Source organism: Electrona antarctica, assembly GCF_951216825.1.
Source record: "Electrona antarctica genome assembly, chromosome: 7".
Lineage (NCBI taxonomy): Eukaryota > Metazoa > Chordata > Actinopteri > Myctophiformes > Myctophidae > Electrona > Electrona antarctica.
In genome coordinates this window covers 32910991-32928263 of record NC_136812.1, presented here as the reverse complement: position 1 = coordinate 32928263, position 17273 = coordinate 32910991, and the positions used below count along the sequence as shown (strand labels likewise).

Here is a 17273-nt window from a genome sequence, read left to right as displayed (position 1 = left end):
GCACAACACTATCTCTCTCTGTTTCTAGCACAACAGCGCCACTTTTGCCCCTATTGGTACCCTAAACATAGGGACATAGGGATGGACATATAGGAACATTGCTGTTCCTTGGCGTGGCTGCAGTCGCTGCACCACTCAAAAAAGGGCAGGGTACAACACTTTTTTAAAACATTGTGTTTATTCATGAGTTGTCAGAGTCACCATCACCGTCAGTGTCAGTGTCACCATCACAGATTCCCAGTTGGCTTTGTCCGAGGCTGAAACGTCTATTGGAAAAATGAATGGGACATTCTCTTCCGGGCCGCTTGTCGTCATGAAAGGGGGCGGGACTGCGACGCTCCTTGAGGGTCTGTGTGACCACATTAGCCTGGCTAATATGACCACATAGCCTTCCTTCATGAATGAATGAATGAATGCTTTTATTGCAGACTCAGGGTCCATGCTACATAGAAAAACATACAAATCACAAAATACAATATATAGGCCTATACAAACAATAAAAAAACAGTCCAAATGTACATGTTAATAGACAGGCATTTGTGACAGTTATAAATAAAGGCTTTTAAGCTAATGTCTTCTATAAGGCTAGAGGAGTATCTAGTGCAACTTTTGACAGGGTTATTTCAACTGACGATGATGCTATTCACAGACTCATCCAAGCCACACATGAATCTATGCACTAAGTTCCGGAACTTCCGGAGAAAAGCTTGAAAAGTATTGACTCTTGCAGCCACAAACGTTTCACTCAGTCGCTCTGCAGTGACTGCACCATAGGCCTTTTGAGTAAAGTTCTCATGGCATTATTATACGCTACTTAAGTTTCTGAATACCACAAGTGGGCAGGGGACCATGACTTGAAAAAGTTCTTGAGGGTTTTTTTGCCTGCATATGGACATTGTCATTCATGTTGTTCATTCTCATTCAATAGCCCATACGTTGTCCAGGACTCCGGACTATAGCCTATATAATATTATGCTTAAAGGACCACTTCACCACTTTTCAACTTATGTTCATATAATTGGTCTCGTCGTCTCGACTCCGAGTCCTCACTAGTGTTCATGACAAAATACCACAATTATTATTTTTTTAAACAAGATTTTTTGTAAAACATATTTGGATTTTTATTATCGTGAGAGAATGATGGCTTCCAATTCCATTATTGCATTGCAACTTTTCAAGAATATAAAACCTGCCCGGCTGCCCACAGCCCTTGAGACACAGGCCGAGCAGAAAAAGGTTAGGTTGAAAAGTGGTGAAGTGGTCCTTTAAGTTTGACAGCTGCCTGGCCTGACGTCTATTTCTATATACAGTAGGCGAATTAAACCAATTCAAGCCGAGTTTTAAAAACAACATTTGGTTAACGGTTAATCTTCCCAGGCTGTGTTTATGGTTCAAACAAATGATGGTCAAAACAAACACCCCAAGCCTCTGGCTATATGAAGCACACGACACGGCTTTCATTACAAGACGCGAAAGGGTTGTGAAAACACCCCGCGGAGCAATGATTTGTCATTTGCCTGCCCTTTTAAGATTAAGGCCTGGCCACTTCATCGCACGACGGCTGTCGTTGGCAGACAATTAAGCGATGCCACGTCGTGACTCGTGAGCTTATGCTTATAGATAACTTCTTATCTTGTCGGAACTCGGCAGGCGACACCGCTGTAGGCTACTATGGCATCTTACAACATCTGACAGTTACAACAAGGCTATATAGCCTTGTTATTAGTAGAGATAGCGCTTTATATGTGATGTAGCCTATAAAGAAACGTTTATGCGTGGCTTTAGCACATGGCTGTGAATGATGAATAATAGAAGCCTGCTCTCACTTGAGACCCATGAGGAGTCTTCCCGTGACACCTGACTTCTCATGCAGTGGTCTGCTCCTCGTAGATTTCCAGTAAAATGCCCAAAGGCAAAATTACTTTAAGAGCTATTACATATATAGGATATACTCCCATGGCCGGAGACTCAACTTAAATCAATTCAGAGCCGAGGCCACTCATCAATTATTTGAAAAGTATTAACCACAAAAAGCGAAAAATAAACCTGCTATATTTAGGCCTATAGGCTAGTCTATTTAATCTAAGTCAAATACTAATTGGATGGTCCTGGTTTGTATTATTTTTTGTTCTTGGGCTATCATTTTCTTTCAGTAACAATCACTGTTTTTAAATCAACATCAGTGTTCACTTTTTATGTAGTTTCTGTTGTGTATGCACGTGCTGTTGTTTGTAAATATACAGTAGGCCTGCCGCCTATAATATAGCCCAAAGCCTATGGAGAAGTTTCCAGTAAGTGTAAACTTACTGTAATCTTGTTACAGTAAGTGTTACAGTAAGTGTTACTGTTATCTTGTTTTTGAATTATTTGGACTACTCGCTATAGCTGCTTCATTTTTAAGGTTCAGTAAGCCTATACACTGTGAGAGGGTAAAATTGGTTCTTATTGTCTGGAGATTTTTCTTCATTTACCTCATCGGGATAAGAAAATATACAATACATCTATACATTTTACTTCAAAACATTTATTGCATTTTCAATTCAAACGACCACAGGACGTATATGCATAATAAATAAATAAATAAAATATCACATTTCATTTGTAAATGACAGCATGTGCGTAACGACCAAAATGTGCAAAAGAGAAAAGCATTTCAGAATAAATAGCATTTCAGAAAATATCCTTATGTTTATTAAATCACACAGTCCTGTGCGGACTGTTTTGCCAGCATTTCTCGACTGAAAACAAAATGTCATTCTTTGGAGAGGCGCAGATTTTTTCTTGGTGGTTATGTTGTCGATCCGGTTATGGTGTGTCAATATTTTGGGTTTAGCAGGGATATACCCACCCATATTCAACCCGGCCTACAGCAAAATGTCATTATACTCAATCAGCATATGAGCATAACAAACTAAGTTGCGGTAGCCTAGCCTATACCTGTATAAAACAGGCTGGTCATTTGAATTCCATACAGCTTATAATCTGGTTCTCTGTGGCGTCCATAAGCATCTATAATAGTGTTGCCGAGAGCTCGTGTGTTTGAGTTTATTGTATTTGGGGCCGTTTCAGTTCAGTTTCAGTCCATGCTGCGTTTCCTTGTGTCTTCTCAAATCCACCTTTCGTTGAAATCCTTTGCCACAGAGGTCACAGCCGAAAGGTTTGAAGCCCGTATGTTTGCGGCTGTGCGTTATGAGATTGGAGCTCTGGCTGAACGCTTTGCCGCACACCTGGCACTTATGAGGCTTCTCACCTGCACAGAAATAAACGTAAAATTAATTCAACTTCTTCTCAGGAATAAGATTTAGACTCTCGTAGATGTATTATAAAAATACATCTACAGTCTGGACAATTACGCACATGGCGAAATTTGCGATTACGCACAGGTTGTTGTGTCTCCCTTTAGCATTCCGGTGGCTGATTAACTCACCTGTGTGGATGAACGTGTGTTTTTTCATGTCTGATTTCTGATGAAACCTCTTCCCGCAGTACTGGCACGGGTAAGGCCGCGTGTCCGAGTGGATGAGGAGGTGCGTGGACAGAGTAGATGACCTTTTAAAACTTTTGCCGCATATTTTGCAGTCGAAACTTCTTTCCTGAAATTGAAGAGAGGACCGTTAATTGTGAATTCAAGTCGGTTATTGAAGGCTACATTTACATTTATTGTGATGCATCGAATCTATTTAATATGCATATAGGCCTATACCTGTGAGTGCACTGCTTTATGTTGTTCGAGGCTGACTGCGTGGCCAAACGTTTTGCCGCACATATCACACGCAAACGGCCTCGTCCCGCTGTGTGATCTGCGGACGTGAACCTCCAGTCCGTGGGGCGTAGAGAACACCTGCAGAGAAAAGATTATTGAGACACTGATTTGTCAACAAAAAGTTGTCTTTCTTAAATTTACACAGAAAAATCACATGCATGTGTGTGTTTATGTATCCATTTGTGTAACTCCAAGGGTAGCCTCAATGTTAAATTCACATAATAGGCATATGGCTGGCTGTCTTTTTGAGTTGTTTCCTCACCTTACTGCACTTGATGCACTTGTAGGCGCCGGTGAGAATGAGCCGCGAGCAGAGCAGCTCGGACTGCGCCTTCATGTCATGATGGGGTTTGTCTGTAAACAACACGGGACTTCTGTCGAACAGATTAGCGGCGTGGTGCCTGTAATCGCTGTAATGCTCGTCTCCGAGAGCCCCTCTGTCCGCGAAGCAGGCGCTGCTGGGGTCGCCGGTCCTGTCGCCATATAACGCCTGCAGGGACGAAGGGCTCATCTCCAGATCCACGCTGTGATGGAACGAGTGCTGCTGGACTGCATGTCTCATGTCCGGACCAGGAGGGTAACGGTTCCATGCGTAAGGCCTGAAGGGAACCGCGAAGGGCTGTGTCTCATCCGCCGACGGTGACAGAGATTTCTCTGAATCAACTGTTTTGGGGAATACAAAATATAGACATTAGGTTGTTGTTGCAAACAATATTATACACAAATGTATAGCCTACATTTCAAAGTCCACCACATATGACTAACAACTTTGTAAACAAAACAACACATTTGACACGAATATATAGGCCTATACACATCATATCAAGGGGATTTATCATTTGTTATATATCAATTTCTTGTTATCAACTATTAAGTTCGTTTAGCAGATGAATAGCAGATGACTGTATACCGGGGGATGCAGAGGGAGATGGAGGCCGCCAAAAGTCCTCATAGTCCGGGGAACGACCACACACACTGCTGCCACAGCTCAACGGGGACTTGGAGGAGAAATCCCCCGTGTCGACCAGGTGTGAGTCGGGGGACAGCGCGTAGCCATCGAGCGTCAAAACATCACTGTCCTCTGGAAGCTTATCGCTGTCTAAAGAATGGATAAAAAAACACAATGAGAAATTCTGAACAATATTACATACAATATTATTAGCCCCACACTGTCGTGTAAATTTGTGATATCTATATTCTCAAATAAATAAAAACAAATGTAGGCTATAGGCATGCTTCAATTAATGTTTCAATAAGATCCACTGTTGACATTCTTCAAAACATGTTTGGTTGGCTAATAACAATTATTTTTCAGTGTGCGTAATATTTTTATATAGGTCTCAAATTCCCAAACGTTAAATCTTCTATAGGAGCATGAGTTATATGATTGATTGGACGTATAGATTTAAACGAACAATTCATATTTCATAACATTTTAAGCCATTTCAAATTGTATGGACAGCTAAATACACCTTAATGTAAAGCAAAAATACACCACATCAAAGTGTTGATAACTCAGAAAGTGTACAACCATTTGGTTCCTTCTCGGACTCGGAGTTAATGATTTTATTGTGCACATTTTAGGCTATTCACTTACCTGAACATATTTGAGCCAGGATGGTATCCAGTCGATTATAGTCATCCTCCAAAGTTCGCGGCTGGTGGTAACTGTGTGCCTTTTTACTCTTAACCAAGAATGAACGAGGCATTTTTCTTAATTCGCTTGGCCCCCGCGTTCTGTGATGGTGATCCAGCAGCAATCAGTGTACTATTCCTTCGGATTGACCTGGCTGCTGGTGTGTGTGTGTTGTTGTCAACCCTGCAAAGATTTGAACTAAAGACGTGTGGTCAAAATGATACATGAGATTTTCAACTGATAGCCGAGCATGCGCAGACTGCGTCTCTCGCCTGCCAGGTGTTTGGGGACAGACACAGACAGGTGGGTGCCTGTGGTGTGGGTGTGCGTCTGAGGCGTCTCTCCACTGCAGACCACCGCCTCTAACTGGCCATTGGTCCTTAGCCCAGGACAATCGCAGGTCCCTTCAGAATCACACCGGGCTATATGTCTCCATGGGACTTGAAGCCCGTGGCAATCAGGATAAGAGAAGGCTACACCGCTTTATCAATGCGTTACTCAATCTTGGTGGGTGAGGGAGGGGAGGGAGGCAAACAGCAGGGTGCCGGGGCCCATCGGTCTGACACACGAGAGACACGCTGCGCTGTTGCTTTTATGAATTAATGCATTTTTCATGCAGTAATTCTGGACAAATATCAGAATGAGAAGCCCTGCCGGCCTATTAGGCATTATAGCTCTGTGAATCCATCGAGGCGACTCTGGCTATAGGTCTATCATTATATGGCCGGCCCGTGACAGACACTCTCGGTGCCGGTGCCGCACGAGCGTTTCGAATTTCTACGTGGTATTATATGTTGAGGAGGAGAAGGCCTCGAACAGAGGCAACCTGTTTTCCATTCGCTCAGGACGCTGATTACCGGCTCATTACGCACGGAACAATAGGACAACATGCACAACTTCACAAGACAGGGGCCACTCTAGGGAGCCCTGTGGATGCAATCTGTAGTTAGACGCATTACGCACTGATAACTTAAACTTCGTCTTATTTTTTAGAGCCTATTTGTAAATGCTTTATGTAAATAAATGTTTTTTTTAAATCAGTTATTTTACGTCGACGTGTGAATACGGATGCAGCAGCATGAGCATATATTGACAGAAGTGCTTATATGATCAGAAGAAATAGGCATATATAGGCATATCTCCCTAATATGACAGGAAATCAAAGCTCCATATGTCCCGTGTTGATTAGCCTGCACAGTGCACACCACTGTCATCAGCATCCTGTCAACATGCTGGTTAAGGAACGACACTCAAAACAATGACCTTTAGCTTAGTTTAAGATGCCGCAAGTGATTTTCTTTCTTTCTATTTTGTTCTTCTTATTGTTGTTAACATATAATGTTATATCATATGGCCTAAGTTGTAGCGTAGTAATCATTATAGACCTGGTAGGCTATACAAGTTTCTACTGTAGTTCAGACTTCAGACAGGGGTCTCCCAAGCCATACGCAGCTCATTGCATAAATATTATAGGAGGATATGCTAACAATTTATAGGCTAACAATTTAAAATGTATTTAATTAAGAGGGAACTACAAGTAGGCTACAACATAAACAAGTGAATTTGGATGATGAATAATGTATGACTGTTTAGCCTATGAGATGGAGAAACGAGGAGACCCGTTACTGAACGAGCACTATAGCCTCGTGCAATATCGGACAAGAGTTTTAACTTTTTTGTTAAAAAAATGTAAAATAAATAAACTCACGTCACCTTTAAAATGTCCCAAGCCCAAATACTTCTTTATGTTCAAATTAAAGAAGACTGGCCTGTATCTCGTTTGATTGTAGGCTATTTAGGCTATAATTAAATAGGCCTAATTGGCGAATCCGCATAGGCCTGCATGTAGGCTATAGTTTAATTTTGCCTGCGAACATTAAACAGAATAACAAAAAAAAATCTGAAAGACCGCTGTACGCGAGGGAATTATACTGAAAAGATCACACCCGTGTGAACTGAGGGGCGCTCATCATCATCATTGTACATCATCGTAAATCATCAACAATGGTGGTCCCTTATTGGCCAAGCGTTCCCACCATGTGATTGGTTAGCCAATTTGCTCGTCTACATGATTTCCCCTTCATTGTCAATGGCGTTTAATGTTTTGATGTTTAATTTACATCATATTTGGCAGAATTTTGACCTAATTTCTCCTTTCATTGTCAATGGCAACTATTGAGACGTGCGAGGACAAAAGCTGTAAGGAGCACCCCTCAAAAATTACACCTGTGTGAAGTGAGGGGCGCTCTTATCATACATCATGTCCAGCTCTTAATGTTTGTGTTTAATTACACCGACGGAAAAATGGTCATTCATTATCAATGGCATTTAATGTTTGTGTTAGAACAAAGTTTGTGTTTACACTGTTACACACACACTAAAAGCTGGACATAGGACGGGCGTGCGCCCCTCAAAAACCTAGACATGCTATCTTGCTAGCTTATACAATTATGCTTTAGACTTGTTAAATGCTATTTTATATACACCTGGACATCTGATTGCAAATCCAGACTCGTCGAGCAAAACAAAGTGATATAAGTAGCCTATTAATTACAGTATAAGTTAATGAAAACTAAAGCCTATAGCCGCCTACCCCATAATACATTTAGCTGATAGTCTCGTGAGAATTGATGCAAGCCATCAATTCAACTTTAGCCTTGCCTAAAGTTAGGTCTAAGCAGTCAATTTAAGCAAAATGCCTCAATACCAAATATGCTACAGTCAATGTAATTACGGGAGTGTAGGCTATGGCATTACAACTTTTGAGATTTACTTCAAATATAAAATGCTTAATAAACTTAGCCTATTATTATTAAAACAAACCTGCGTTGATCCTTCAAAACTGCCTGAAGTCCAATGCCGATTTAGGATTAAACACCCCACATAATAACCACACATGGGTCTCTCATAGTGCATCTCCAGAAGCCACTTCCTGAACACAATCTGAATAACAATCATTTGTTGAGGAAGAGGGTGTTAACTAACTCCCCAGACACACTTGCTGCCATTGAAACAGTTCATTATTTCAGCCTGGGTCATGAATAGGTCAAATACTGCAAAAAGACAAGACCAAAGTAAAAAGTATATCAAACGGTTTATTGTGAACTCATCACACAGGTGACAGGTCAATGACATCATGTCCTAGTTTTGCTTTTTTATTTATTCTAAATGTGTGGTCATAGTGTTAACGTATGCAACATGCGTCCATAAACTGCACTGCAGACTCAAAGTGCTATAAAGTGTTTCTCTCTCAAACAGCGACACAATTTCTTGGTTGTCAGCAGGGTTAGGTGCATGTTGGTGGGGGTATTCTTAAATGAAGATGACAGTGTAGCGGTGATTCCAGTCAGTGGTGTACACGCAACCACCGCCATCTTCACTTACAAGAATTGGCTTAGTGTTCAGGTCATTCAGAGTAAAACATTGATGGTCTGCTGGACCTCTGTCCTCCCGTATGAAATGGAGTGGAGCTGGCTTGTGGCTGACAGCACAGTACAGTGCCTGCTTTGGTAACACTGTTCAATTCATCACACATTTCCATGCAAATTGAACACACCAAACCTTTGACAGATTTGATCATGTTTCCAACTGAACAGTGGAGATGATATATTCTGTTTACCAGACTTTAAACAGAATTATTATATATATCTTTTAAGGTAAGACTAAGAAATCTCATAAAAGCCACAGTATGTAGAAAACAGTCCCTGTAAACTGGATGGAAAGTTCATTTCAACTAGTAGGCTATCACACTCTTTAAACCGCAAGCTGAAAGCTTCACTTGAAGGGAACCGTCCATTCCACTTTTTAAATGGGAAAATAAATCTCTGATGCCGTCAGCCTTTAAAAAGAAACGCACAATCTGCACCATATTAAACTATAATGTCCCTTTCATCTGACTTTTATAATACATTCTACACATTACATATGCAATAATAATTCTTTAGATACATATTTTCAAGTTCAAATGGAAATGAAAAAACAACGAGACACATTTACATATATACATGGATGCAAAATTCACTTTGACCTCATGTTCCACCAGCGCGGTAGAAGGCATGCGATACTGGCTAAGGCCGAACGTCACCACCATCTCAAGTCAGTAGCTTGATACCAGTTCCTTTGATGCTGCATGGGCTCTCTAATATGCATATCACAACTACATAGTGTGGTACACAACCAATCATGTATTAATGATTTATTTTTGTGTCACGACGGCCGATTACCGGTAGTAGTAAAGGTTTGTCTTCTTGGATGTCGACTTTAAAAAAAGTGATTGAATCAAGTGTCATAAAGCATTATTGCACAGTCTCTTTCTTTGCGTTGTACCTAGCTGAAGGGCCTGCAGTGTTTGCCTGTCACCCCTCCTCCTTTCCCTCTCCATGGTAATCTGGCTGCAGGAGTCAGATTAGTTGCAGTCTAAATCAAATTCTTCTCTGCAGGAGCCCATGGTGACGCAGTCAGTGGTGAGCAGGTATAGGTGTCCCAGAGAATAATAATAATAACAATAATAATAAAAATCATGGACGCCAAAAGCAAATAAACGGAAAAAAGACAATCCATGTGTGACTCTCGTGATATGAAATGGCAATGCATTCCGCTACGAAACTGTGACATTGTAGAAGACCTTGAATTCTCCCGTAGAACGGCTACCGTGAGCCACCAGCATCTCCCATAATCCCCCAGTGCGAGTGGTATCCTGGGCACAGACTCCGGCCGTAAGCTAGCGGTGGTCACACCGTGGTGGACTTGTGGCTGCCATTGGAGGGTACAGTGAGGCGCAGGGCCTCCCCGTCCTCCTCTCCTTCACTGTCAGTGTCTCCCAGGTTGGGGTGCAGTCTGATACGGCTGCTGTTACCATCGCTCCTCCGCTGGTGGTGGTCCTGGAGGGCGGTGATGTCGTCATCCGAGGAGTGGTACGACTCGTTGTCCGTCGCGTAGTGATTGACGATGTGAATGCCGTCAAAGGTGGGCTGGCTGGCCAAGCCCCCCCTCTGTCCTTTTAAGCAACGAATCTGTGAAGAAGAGGGGGAGGGGTCATTAGAGGTGTCCCCATTTTGGACATAGCTGAACAAAAAAAGAAAAGAAAAACTGTCCAAAATAGAAGATCATAGATCCGCCATCCGGCCCTCCCATTAGCTAATTTTAATATAGGATGATGACATGCCCAAGATAGTGACAAAAGGTGGAATGTGGTTAAACTGGGGGGGGGGGGGGGGGGGAGTAGGATAAATCAACTGCACTTCTGAATTAGAATTACTGAGACAAAACATGCACAAAACTGCTACAAATACCACTGTGTGGTCAAATGTGGGCTGAGTTATCAGTGATGATGGAGTATCACTGTCAGGGAAGAGTGTGGATGAGTGTCACTAATGTAGTTACATGCAGACAGCAAATCAGTCCAAAAGAAATTGGGATGAAACACGTTTGGTCATTTAAAGCCTGATTTATACTTGGTTGCGTATGGTGCACTGAAAACAGAAGATTTAGAAGCTTGTGATAAGTTGTGAGCTTGAAAATCGTTGAAAAAGAGATGTGTTTTTACTGGTTAAATAGAGATTAAATAAAAGAATAAAAATAGTAAATAGTCTATTTTTGATGTGCGACATGAGGAACCAGGTATAAATCGGTCTTAACACATTCCCTCCCGCCATTATAGGCAGGATCGTGAGGCAAGTGTAATGCGTGAAAAACGCATAAGAAGAGACCACTTCCGCCCGATCCGGAATTTGAGCTACATCCTCATTCTTGGCAGTGTATCAACGTGCGATGGATTAACTTTCTTAGCGTGATCAAAGAGTAGGGTTTTATAAGGTCCCAAAGATCGCAGTTTGTCTCATTTTGAGAAAAAGGACAAATAAGCGTACATGCAGTCGTATGCGTATGTAGGCTGTCTAACATGCGAGTAAAATAATAAAAATAAATAAATTATATATATATATATATATATATATATATATATATATATATATATATATATATATTTAAAATATTATTTTTAATTACTGGATTAAATTAAATTAAAGAAAGACGAGTTCCCTCGTTCTGGCAAAGGCGAGTTGTGGATAGAAGAACGAGGTCCCGCGTTCTTGGCATACTTTGTGTTAACTGTGCCTTTAAAAAAGCAACTTTTTTCAATGATGAAAATTTGAATTGGGTCTTGGGCTGGCCTGTAGAGCCCGTGGGATGGAGGTCAGTTCTGGGTAGAAACACTGGATACAAACTAGTACAGGTACATCCCTGTCAAGCTACTACTCACCTGCATCAGCCTGCCATGCAAAGACAGACATGTAGGAGGAAACGCATTCAGAGGGCCAGTTTAGACAAACACACACTGGAACATCACATTTGCCTACATCTTCCTAAATGTTAATTACAAAGAATGGACACTTGTAATACTGTATCTTGGAATGTGATTGAGTGCTGGTTTCTTTGCTTCATTTCTTGCTGACTTTTTTTTCTTTCTTACTTTTTCGATTCTCTGAACTGACTCAGGACCAGGTTTAACTTTAAGTTGTGGGGGTTTGTAGCAGACTGTCATTTGTTTTACAACCGATCCTCTCACCATTTCCTGCCAACTGCCTTGGTCAGGACCAGGTTTAGCTTTAAGTTGTGGGGTGTTTGTAGCGGACGGTCATTTTTGCAACCGTTCCGCTCCTCTCACCACAAACACTTAAATCTACATACACCAGGCCTGAGCCAGCCAAGGGGAATTAACATCCTGGCTGACTGCACCACACTGCGTCACTGCAATGCCTTGATATGTGGCACAACATGATTTAGTGCTGCACACACGAACCACAAACCTTTTATTGAGATGGTTGCCTTCCTTTAGCAGGAGGCGGTAAAATTACAAATATAAAGACATCCCACCTCGAGAATAATGGATGTACTGAAAGACCAGTTTCTTTATTAGTTTAGAAAGCTGTAGTAACACTTGTTTGTACTTCAGAAATATGTATATGGTCAACTTCACCCATATTCCTAGTACATAAGAGTAAAATTCTTGTTTTTGGTTCAACATTGTAGCAGCAATAACAATTAAGTGATATGCCATGATGTTGGAATACATATATTGGGACCACAACCACTCTTTGTATTGGATATTACTTTCTGACGTTCTGACAGAAATGATATACTGTGTGTACACACACATACCAATATGATTCGGTTCTACAGTACTTGTGCATAGCACGTCAAAGCGACCATCGTAAACATAGTATTAGGTTGTGTGACTGTGAATGCACAATGCACTAGCGAGAGGTGTGTGCTGCTGCTGCATACTCCGTGCAGGAAATTGATGGGCGTAGTTAACAGTCTACCGTCCTCAGAGTAAACCCAAAATATGAGCAAATTGTGAAACATTCTAACACAAATAATTTGCGTACTGTACCATGACAGTACTGGTGCCTGATAAGTTCAAATTGCACACAGTGGTTTTATAGGACTCACCTCATGTTTGAGTTCTCCTATCTGGTCCTTCAGGTCACGGATGTACTGGCTTGAGTCTGTGCGGTTCAGTTGACCTTGGACCTTCCCTTCTTCTTTCTATTTAAATGAACAAAAAAAAAACATACTAAATGTCTATGTCTCACTTGTCTTTCAAAAGGCAATGTAAACAAAAATATTCTATGGAACTGAATGACAGATGGATAGACAAAATGGTCACAATGCCGATATGACAATAAACAGATTGAGCGTTTTGTTCATGTTGGATACTTGGATGGATCATGTAGTATACTCATGAACATGAATCAGTCAAAACTGACCGAGGTTTGGATATACAAATACCTGAGATAACTGTAGAAAGGCCATAATAATGCATGCATACCGCAACTACGCTGGGTTTTAGTACAAAGCCTTGTAGTGGAAAGACTATAACATGGGTCAAAGAAAACAAAAAATAACAAAAATAGTATAGGCGGATTACTGCGCAGTAACATCACAAAGTGCCCTATGCTGTACATAAATATGTCTTCAGACTACAGCTCCAGCTGTCAGGGGAAGCCTGGCACAACATTTTTGCCATTTGTGCTTGATTTCCTCTAGAGGCCCTGGGGATGAAGCTCATAGCGATATTCAAAAAAAAAGGAAAAAAAACTGCCTGCATGATGTTTACCTTCTTCAGCGAAGACATCTGCAGCTATAGGAGACAAACAGTTTATTTCAGACCTCAAAAATCACACCCATGAAGCCACCAGTTGACACAGCGGGCCAAGTGAGTGAGGGCAAACCACAGGCAACAGCTTGGAAGACAGAGAAAAAAAGGGAAGCTGCACGCACACTATGCAGGCGTGGGGTATCTAGGGCAGGGAGGTGAGATTGTCACCTCTGCCTGGTAGCAAACACCCGAAATATAGACGGTGGTGGGGCGGGGGGTTTGATTCCTGTGGGGTCCTGATAGTGTTCTTTTTTCTTCTCTTTTTTGGGGGGTGCCGGGACCAATCTAAGCGGTTGACGTTATTCCAAGAATCTGTGTTGTTTTTGAGGTTTCCTCCCCCTGAAAGCAGTTAACGATAAGGGGCAGGCAGTTAATGAAACTTCCTTGTGCTCAGCTGCATGAATCACCAGGTGTCAAACTGTGGCCAGGGATGCCAAACGTCTGAAAAGTAATGGCTTCCTCACCCTCAGTACCCCCAAAAACTGTTGTGTTCCATTCAATTCAGAGTAATGAATGGCAGCAAGCAGTCGTGAATTTTGAGTTGAGCTGTTGAAAATCTGGTAAAATAACGTTTCAACTGAGACAAACTCTTTGAGCATCACATTAAAGAATCAAGAAGAAAATCACAGCCAATAATAAGCCTTCCTGGACTACATCCTACACAAGGAGGAGCAGTGCACCAAAGCATTATGGGAATTGTAGTCCAGGAAGGAAGTGAGCCCAGTGTTCTAAACGTCATCAATGTATTTTTTTTTTGTGCAAAAATGTTGTGCAACCTTTGATGGCCATGACAGTATATGTCCATATCTCCATCTGTGTGAGGTACAGCGCAATGTCACGGGATATTGAACACTGGCCCGGGCCGGCCTAGCGGTCCAGGCACCTAGGAGCCTGACAGCGTGTCGCAGGTTTGAGTCCCGATCCCGACGACAATTGCTGCGTGTCACAACCCCCCATCTCTCTCCCCATTTCCTGTCACACTACCATCAATAAAGGCGTAAAAAGGCCCCAAAAATATCTTAAAAAAATGATATTTGAATCAACCAGAATCAATAAATTGTTAGCATTATGATGTACTTTTGTGTGTTCAGTTGCTCTTTGAGCCATTCATGAGGATTCCAATAATTCCTTTGCTCTTCATTTTAAAACAGTTTCAATAGTGTAATCTTTGTTTCACAAGAGTGTCATTTCTCAGAAAGAGCACCAATTTTATGTGAACTGTAACTTACAAAATAAACATTGTATTATTCCTCTTCAAGACCAAAATCTTCTACTGGATTAGGATGTTAAGTTGTAGCTAGTGCTAGCTATTGTTTATAACTACAGGTAATGTTAACACATCGCTTCAGATAAGTAAGCAACAACCGTCTACTGTCTACACACTTCTCCCTTACTGCTGGGCAACGAAAAAACAGTGGTTATCACTTTAAGACAAACATCTTTTACATAAATCTCTAAGCATATCATCGAAACCTCAAACTAAATCAAGCATGTATCCAGTGTATCTCTGCATGATAGGAAGTGGTTTGTGATGTAGAGATACTGAGCTGCGGTGTTCAAATGGGGTGCAGGATATATATATATATACACGGCTACTTCTGTGTCTGTTACAGTTAAGATAGCTAGTTAGTTTGAATGGCAACATCTTTCATTTTTCTGATACGAGCCGTGCAAAAACACACACTTTAATGAGTTAAATAAATATAAAATAAATATAATGCTTCAAATCACACAACGCCGTAGCTTAGCAGATCTACAATACATGCTAACAACGCATTATGCTGCACTTGAACTTGAATTGTTTTTGGTGTGCAACACCCGCACGCAAGGCCCAAATCACACTAGTTGCAACTCCTTGCAAGTAGTCGCAACTCCTTGCAACAAAACAGTTTTAAGGCATGTCACACCAATGCAACTCCTTGCAACAAAACAGTTTTAAGGCATGTCACACCAATGCAACTGTCATTGGGGATAATGGTTGCAAGGAGTTGCATGGCGAATCATTGTTGTGGTTTGGGCCTTAGAGGTTCTCAAATTCGACCCGAACCCGACCATACCAGACGGGTTCGGGATGAAAATGTACCAGTATGCCAATTGATCAGGCTGGGCCGGGATTGGGCTGCTGAAAAAAATAAATAAATAAATAATAATAATAATTCTGTTCCGTGTGTGTGTGTGTGTGTGTGTGTGTGTGTGCAGATCTGCAAGCCCAGAATGTGATACGAATACCACTGTGGGTTCGAAAATCTGCTGCTTTGCCTCGTTACAGTGCAGGTACCGAAACCACAGACCAAGAACTCAACCCTGACACAGTGATTTTGCAATAGAAGAGTTTGAAACAAACTGTTCATGCAGATAGGGAGGAATTAAATGAGTATACCCACATTTAATGCCGATAATACGATCGAGTCAAATTAGATACACTGCATTTGATTTTATCGTAAACCAAATGAGAATTCTTTGCACAGATCTGAAAGAGCGGTGAGGGCGGTAGTGGTAAATTTTGGTGCATCATGTTTTTGCTCCATCACCTAGTAACAAAACCTCAGACCACACTTGTGTGATTGTGTGTGCATGGGTTGAGGAGGAAGGGGTTTTTGGTTTTTCAGTGCTGCTGTGCCCGTAAACCCAGGGGCTTACGGTGGAAAACTTTGCTCTCTGCTCTCTATATATATTTGTATGTGTGAGGCTGATAGTCATGCATATAAAAATTTACTCAATCTGCTCACAAACAATAAGTCGGCAAATTCATCATTGTATCAAACAGCCAACATCCTCACTGAAGAAATTCTTAGAAGCCTAATTGTGAACTTCTGACGGTTTCATTGACATATTTTCAAATGTGTTCACAATGTGTGCCAATGTGCAACAATTTTTTATTTATCTCATGTTTAACCATTTAAGCCATATATTTTATACTACAAACTCACAACCCATTCGTTCTTTCGGGCTTCACTCAGGATCTTTGCTCTTCCTTCAGTTAATGTTTTGTTGTTTACTGACAATACTGAAGTATTTCTGAAAAGGGCTTTTTAGAATGCTTTGGAGTTCTAATATTCAATCCACATATGAAATGAAAGTACTGTGTCTGTCAAACAACAGCATGCATGCAGCGACTTCTGATTGCAACAAAGAAGGTGCAATGATAAGTCACATTTGAATGTTAATTTTCAGTTCATTATAATATTATGGAACCATTATTTGACAACTTTATATCACCATACATGTTTGCCTTAGCCTTATTATTGCCTAAACAAATTTGCATGCACGATTTATGGGTTATCAGACAGTTAACTCATTTCAAGAAAGTCCACCAGTCATCAGATAGTGATAGTTGACTTGTTTCAAGAAAGAGCACCGTCTACCTTTCTGTGTCAAGTCTAGTTTGTGTCATTGCTGTGGGGTGCCAGGGTTGATGCAGTGGGGAGATTTTACCACTAATCAATAAATGCACTGCATGTGGATGCCCATAATTAAATTCAATTACATTTTACTTCATTTTGCTTGCCGTCTACTTTAAATACCTTTAAAAATGACCTTGATGAAGTACTGTAGGTGTCCTACTCAACATTAGCCTGACACTTAGTCTGAATTTTCATTTAGTTTCACTTCATTATTCAGACTGAAAGTCCTCCCCACGGCAGCAGTTTATGGGATGGCCGTTGTCAAAGCGGCAGTCTTCGGTGATTGGTTCATACCAACCAATCAGATTA

General features: G+C 41.2%; 2 protein-coding genes across 5 annotated transcripts in view; both read right to left on the bottom strand.

Annotated features, from left to right (window-relative positions):
* Positions 1-2573: 2573 nt before the first annotated feature.
* On the bottom strand, positions 2574-5573 carry gfi1ab (growth factor independent 1A transcription repressor b). The gene is made up of 6 exons (XM_079506893.1): positions 5361-5573; positions 4674-4862; positions 4026-4426; positions 3704-3841; positions 3428-3593; positions 2574-3250 (listed from the first exon to the last, which is right to left on the bottom strand). The coding sequence occupies exons 1-6, from the start codon at positions 5470-5472 to the stop codon at positions 3066-3068; spliced, it is 1191 nt and encodes a 396-aa protein (XP_079363019.1). The 5' UTR covers positions 5473-5573; the 3' UTR covers positions 2574-3065.
* Positions 5574-8474: 2901 nt separating this feature from the next.
* Positions 8475-17273, bottom strand: part of evi5b (ecotropic viral integration site 5b) — a 42854-nt gene continuing 34055 nt past the window's right edge. For all 4 annotated transcript variants that reach the window (XM_079506889.1, XM_079506890.1, XM_079506891.1 and 1 more), the window contains 2 exons: positions 12852-12947; positions 8475-10411 (listed from right to left, as the gene is read on the bottom strand). In XM_079506889.1, the coding sequence (XP_079363015.1) occupies positions 10130-10411; positions 12852-12947 (378 nt within the window). In that variant the 3' untranslated portion in view covers positions 8475-10129. The remainder of the gene's footprint in view (positions 10412-12851; positions 12948-17273) is intronic.

What these genes read in the sequence shown, in the direction of transcription:
- gfi1ab (XM_079506893.1), bottom strand. Translation starts at nt 5,472, where the DNA reads ATGCCTCGTTCATTCTTGGTTAAGAGTAAAAAGGCACACAGTTACCAC. An exon ending in AGTGCATCAAGTGCAGTAAG is followed by an intron (nt 3,842 to 4,025) that starts GTGAGGAAACAA and finishes TTTTCTCTGCAG; the next exon opens with GTGTTCTCTACGCCCCACGG. An exon ending in ATAAAGCAGTGCACTCACAG is followed by an intron (nt 3,594 to 3,703) that starts GTATAGGCCTAT and finishes CTTCAATTTCAG; the next exon opens with GAAAGAAGTTTCGACTGCAA.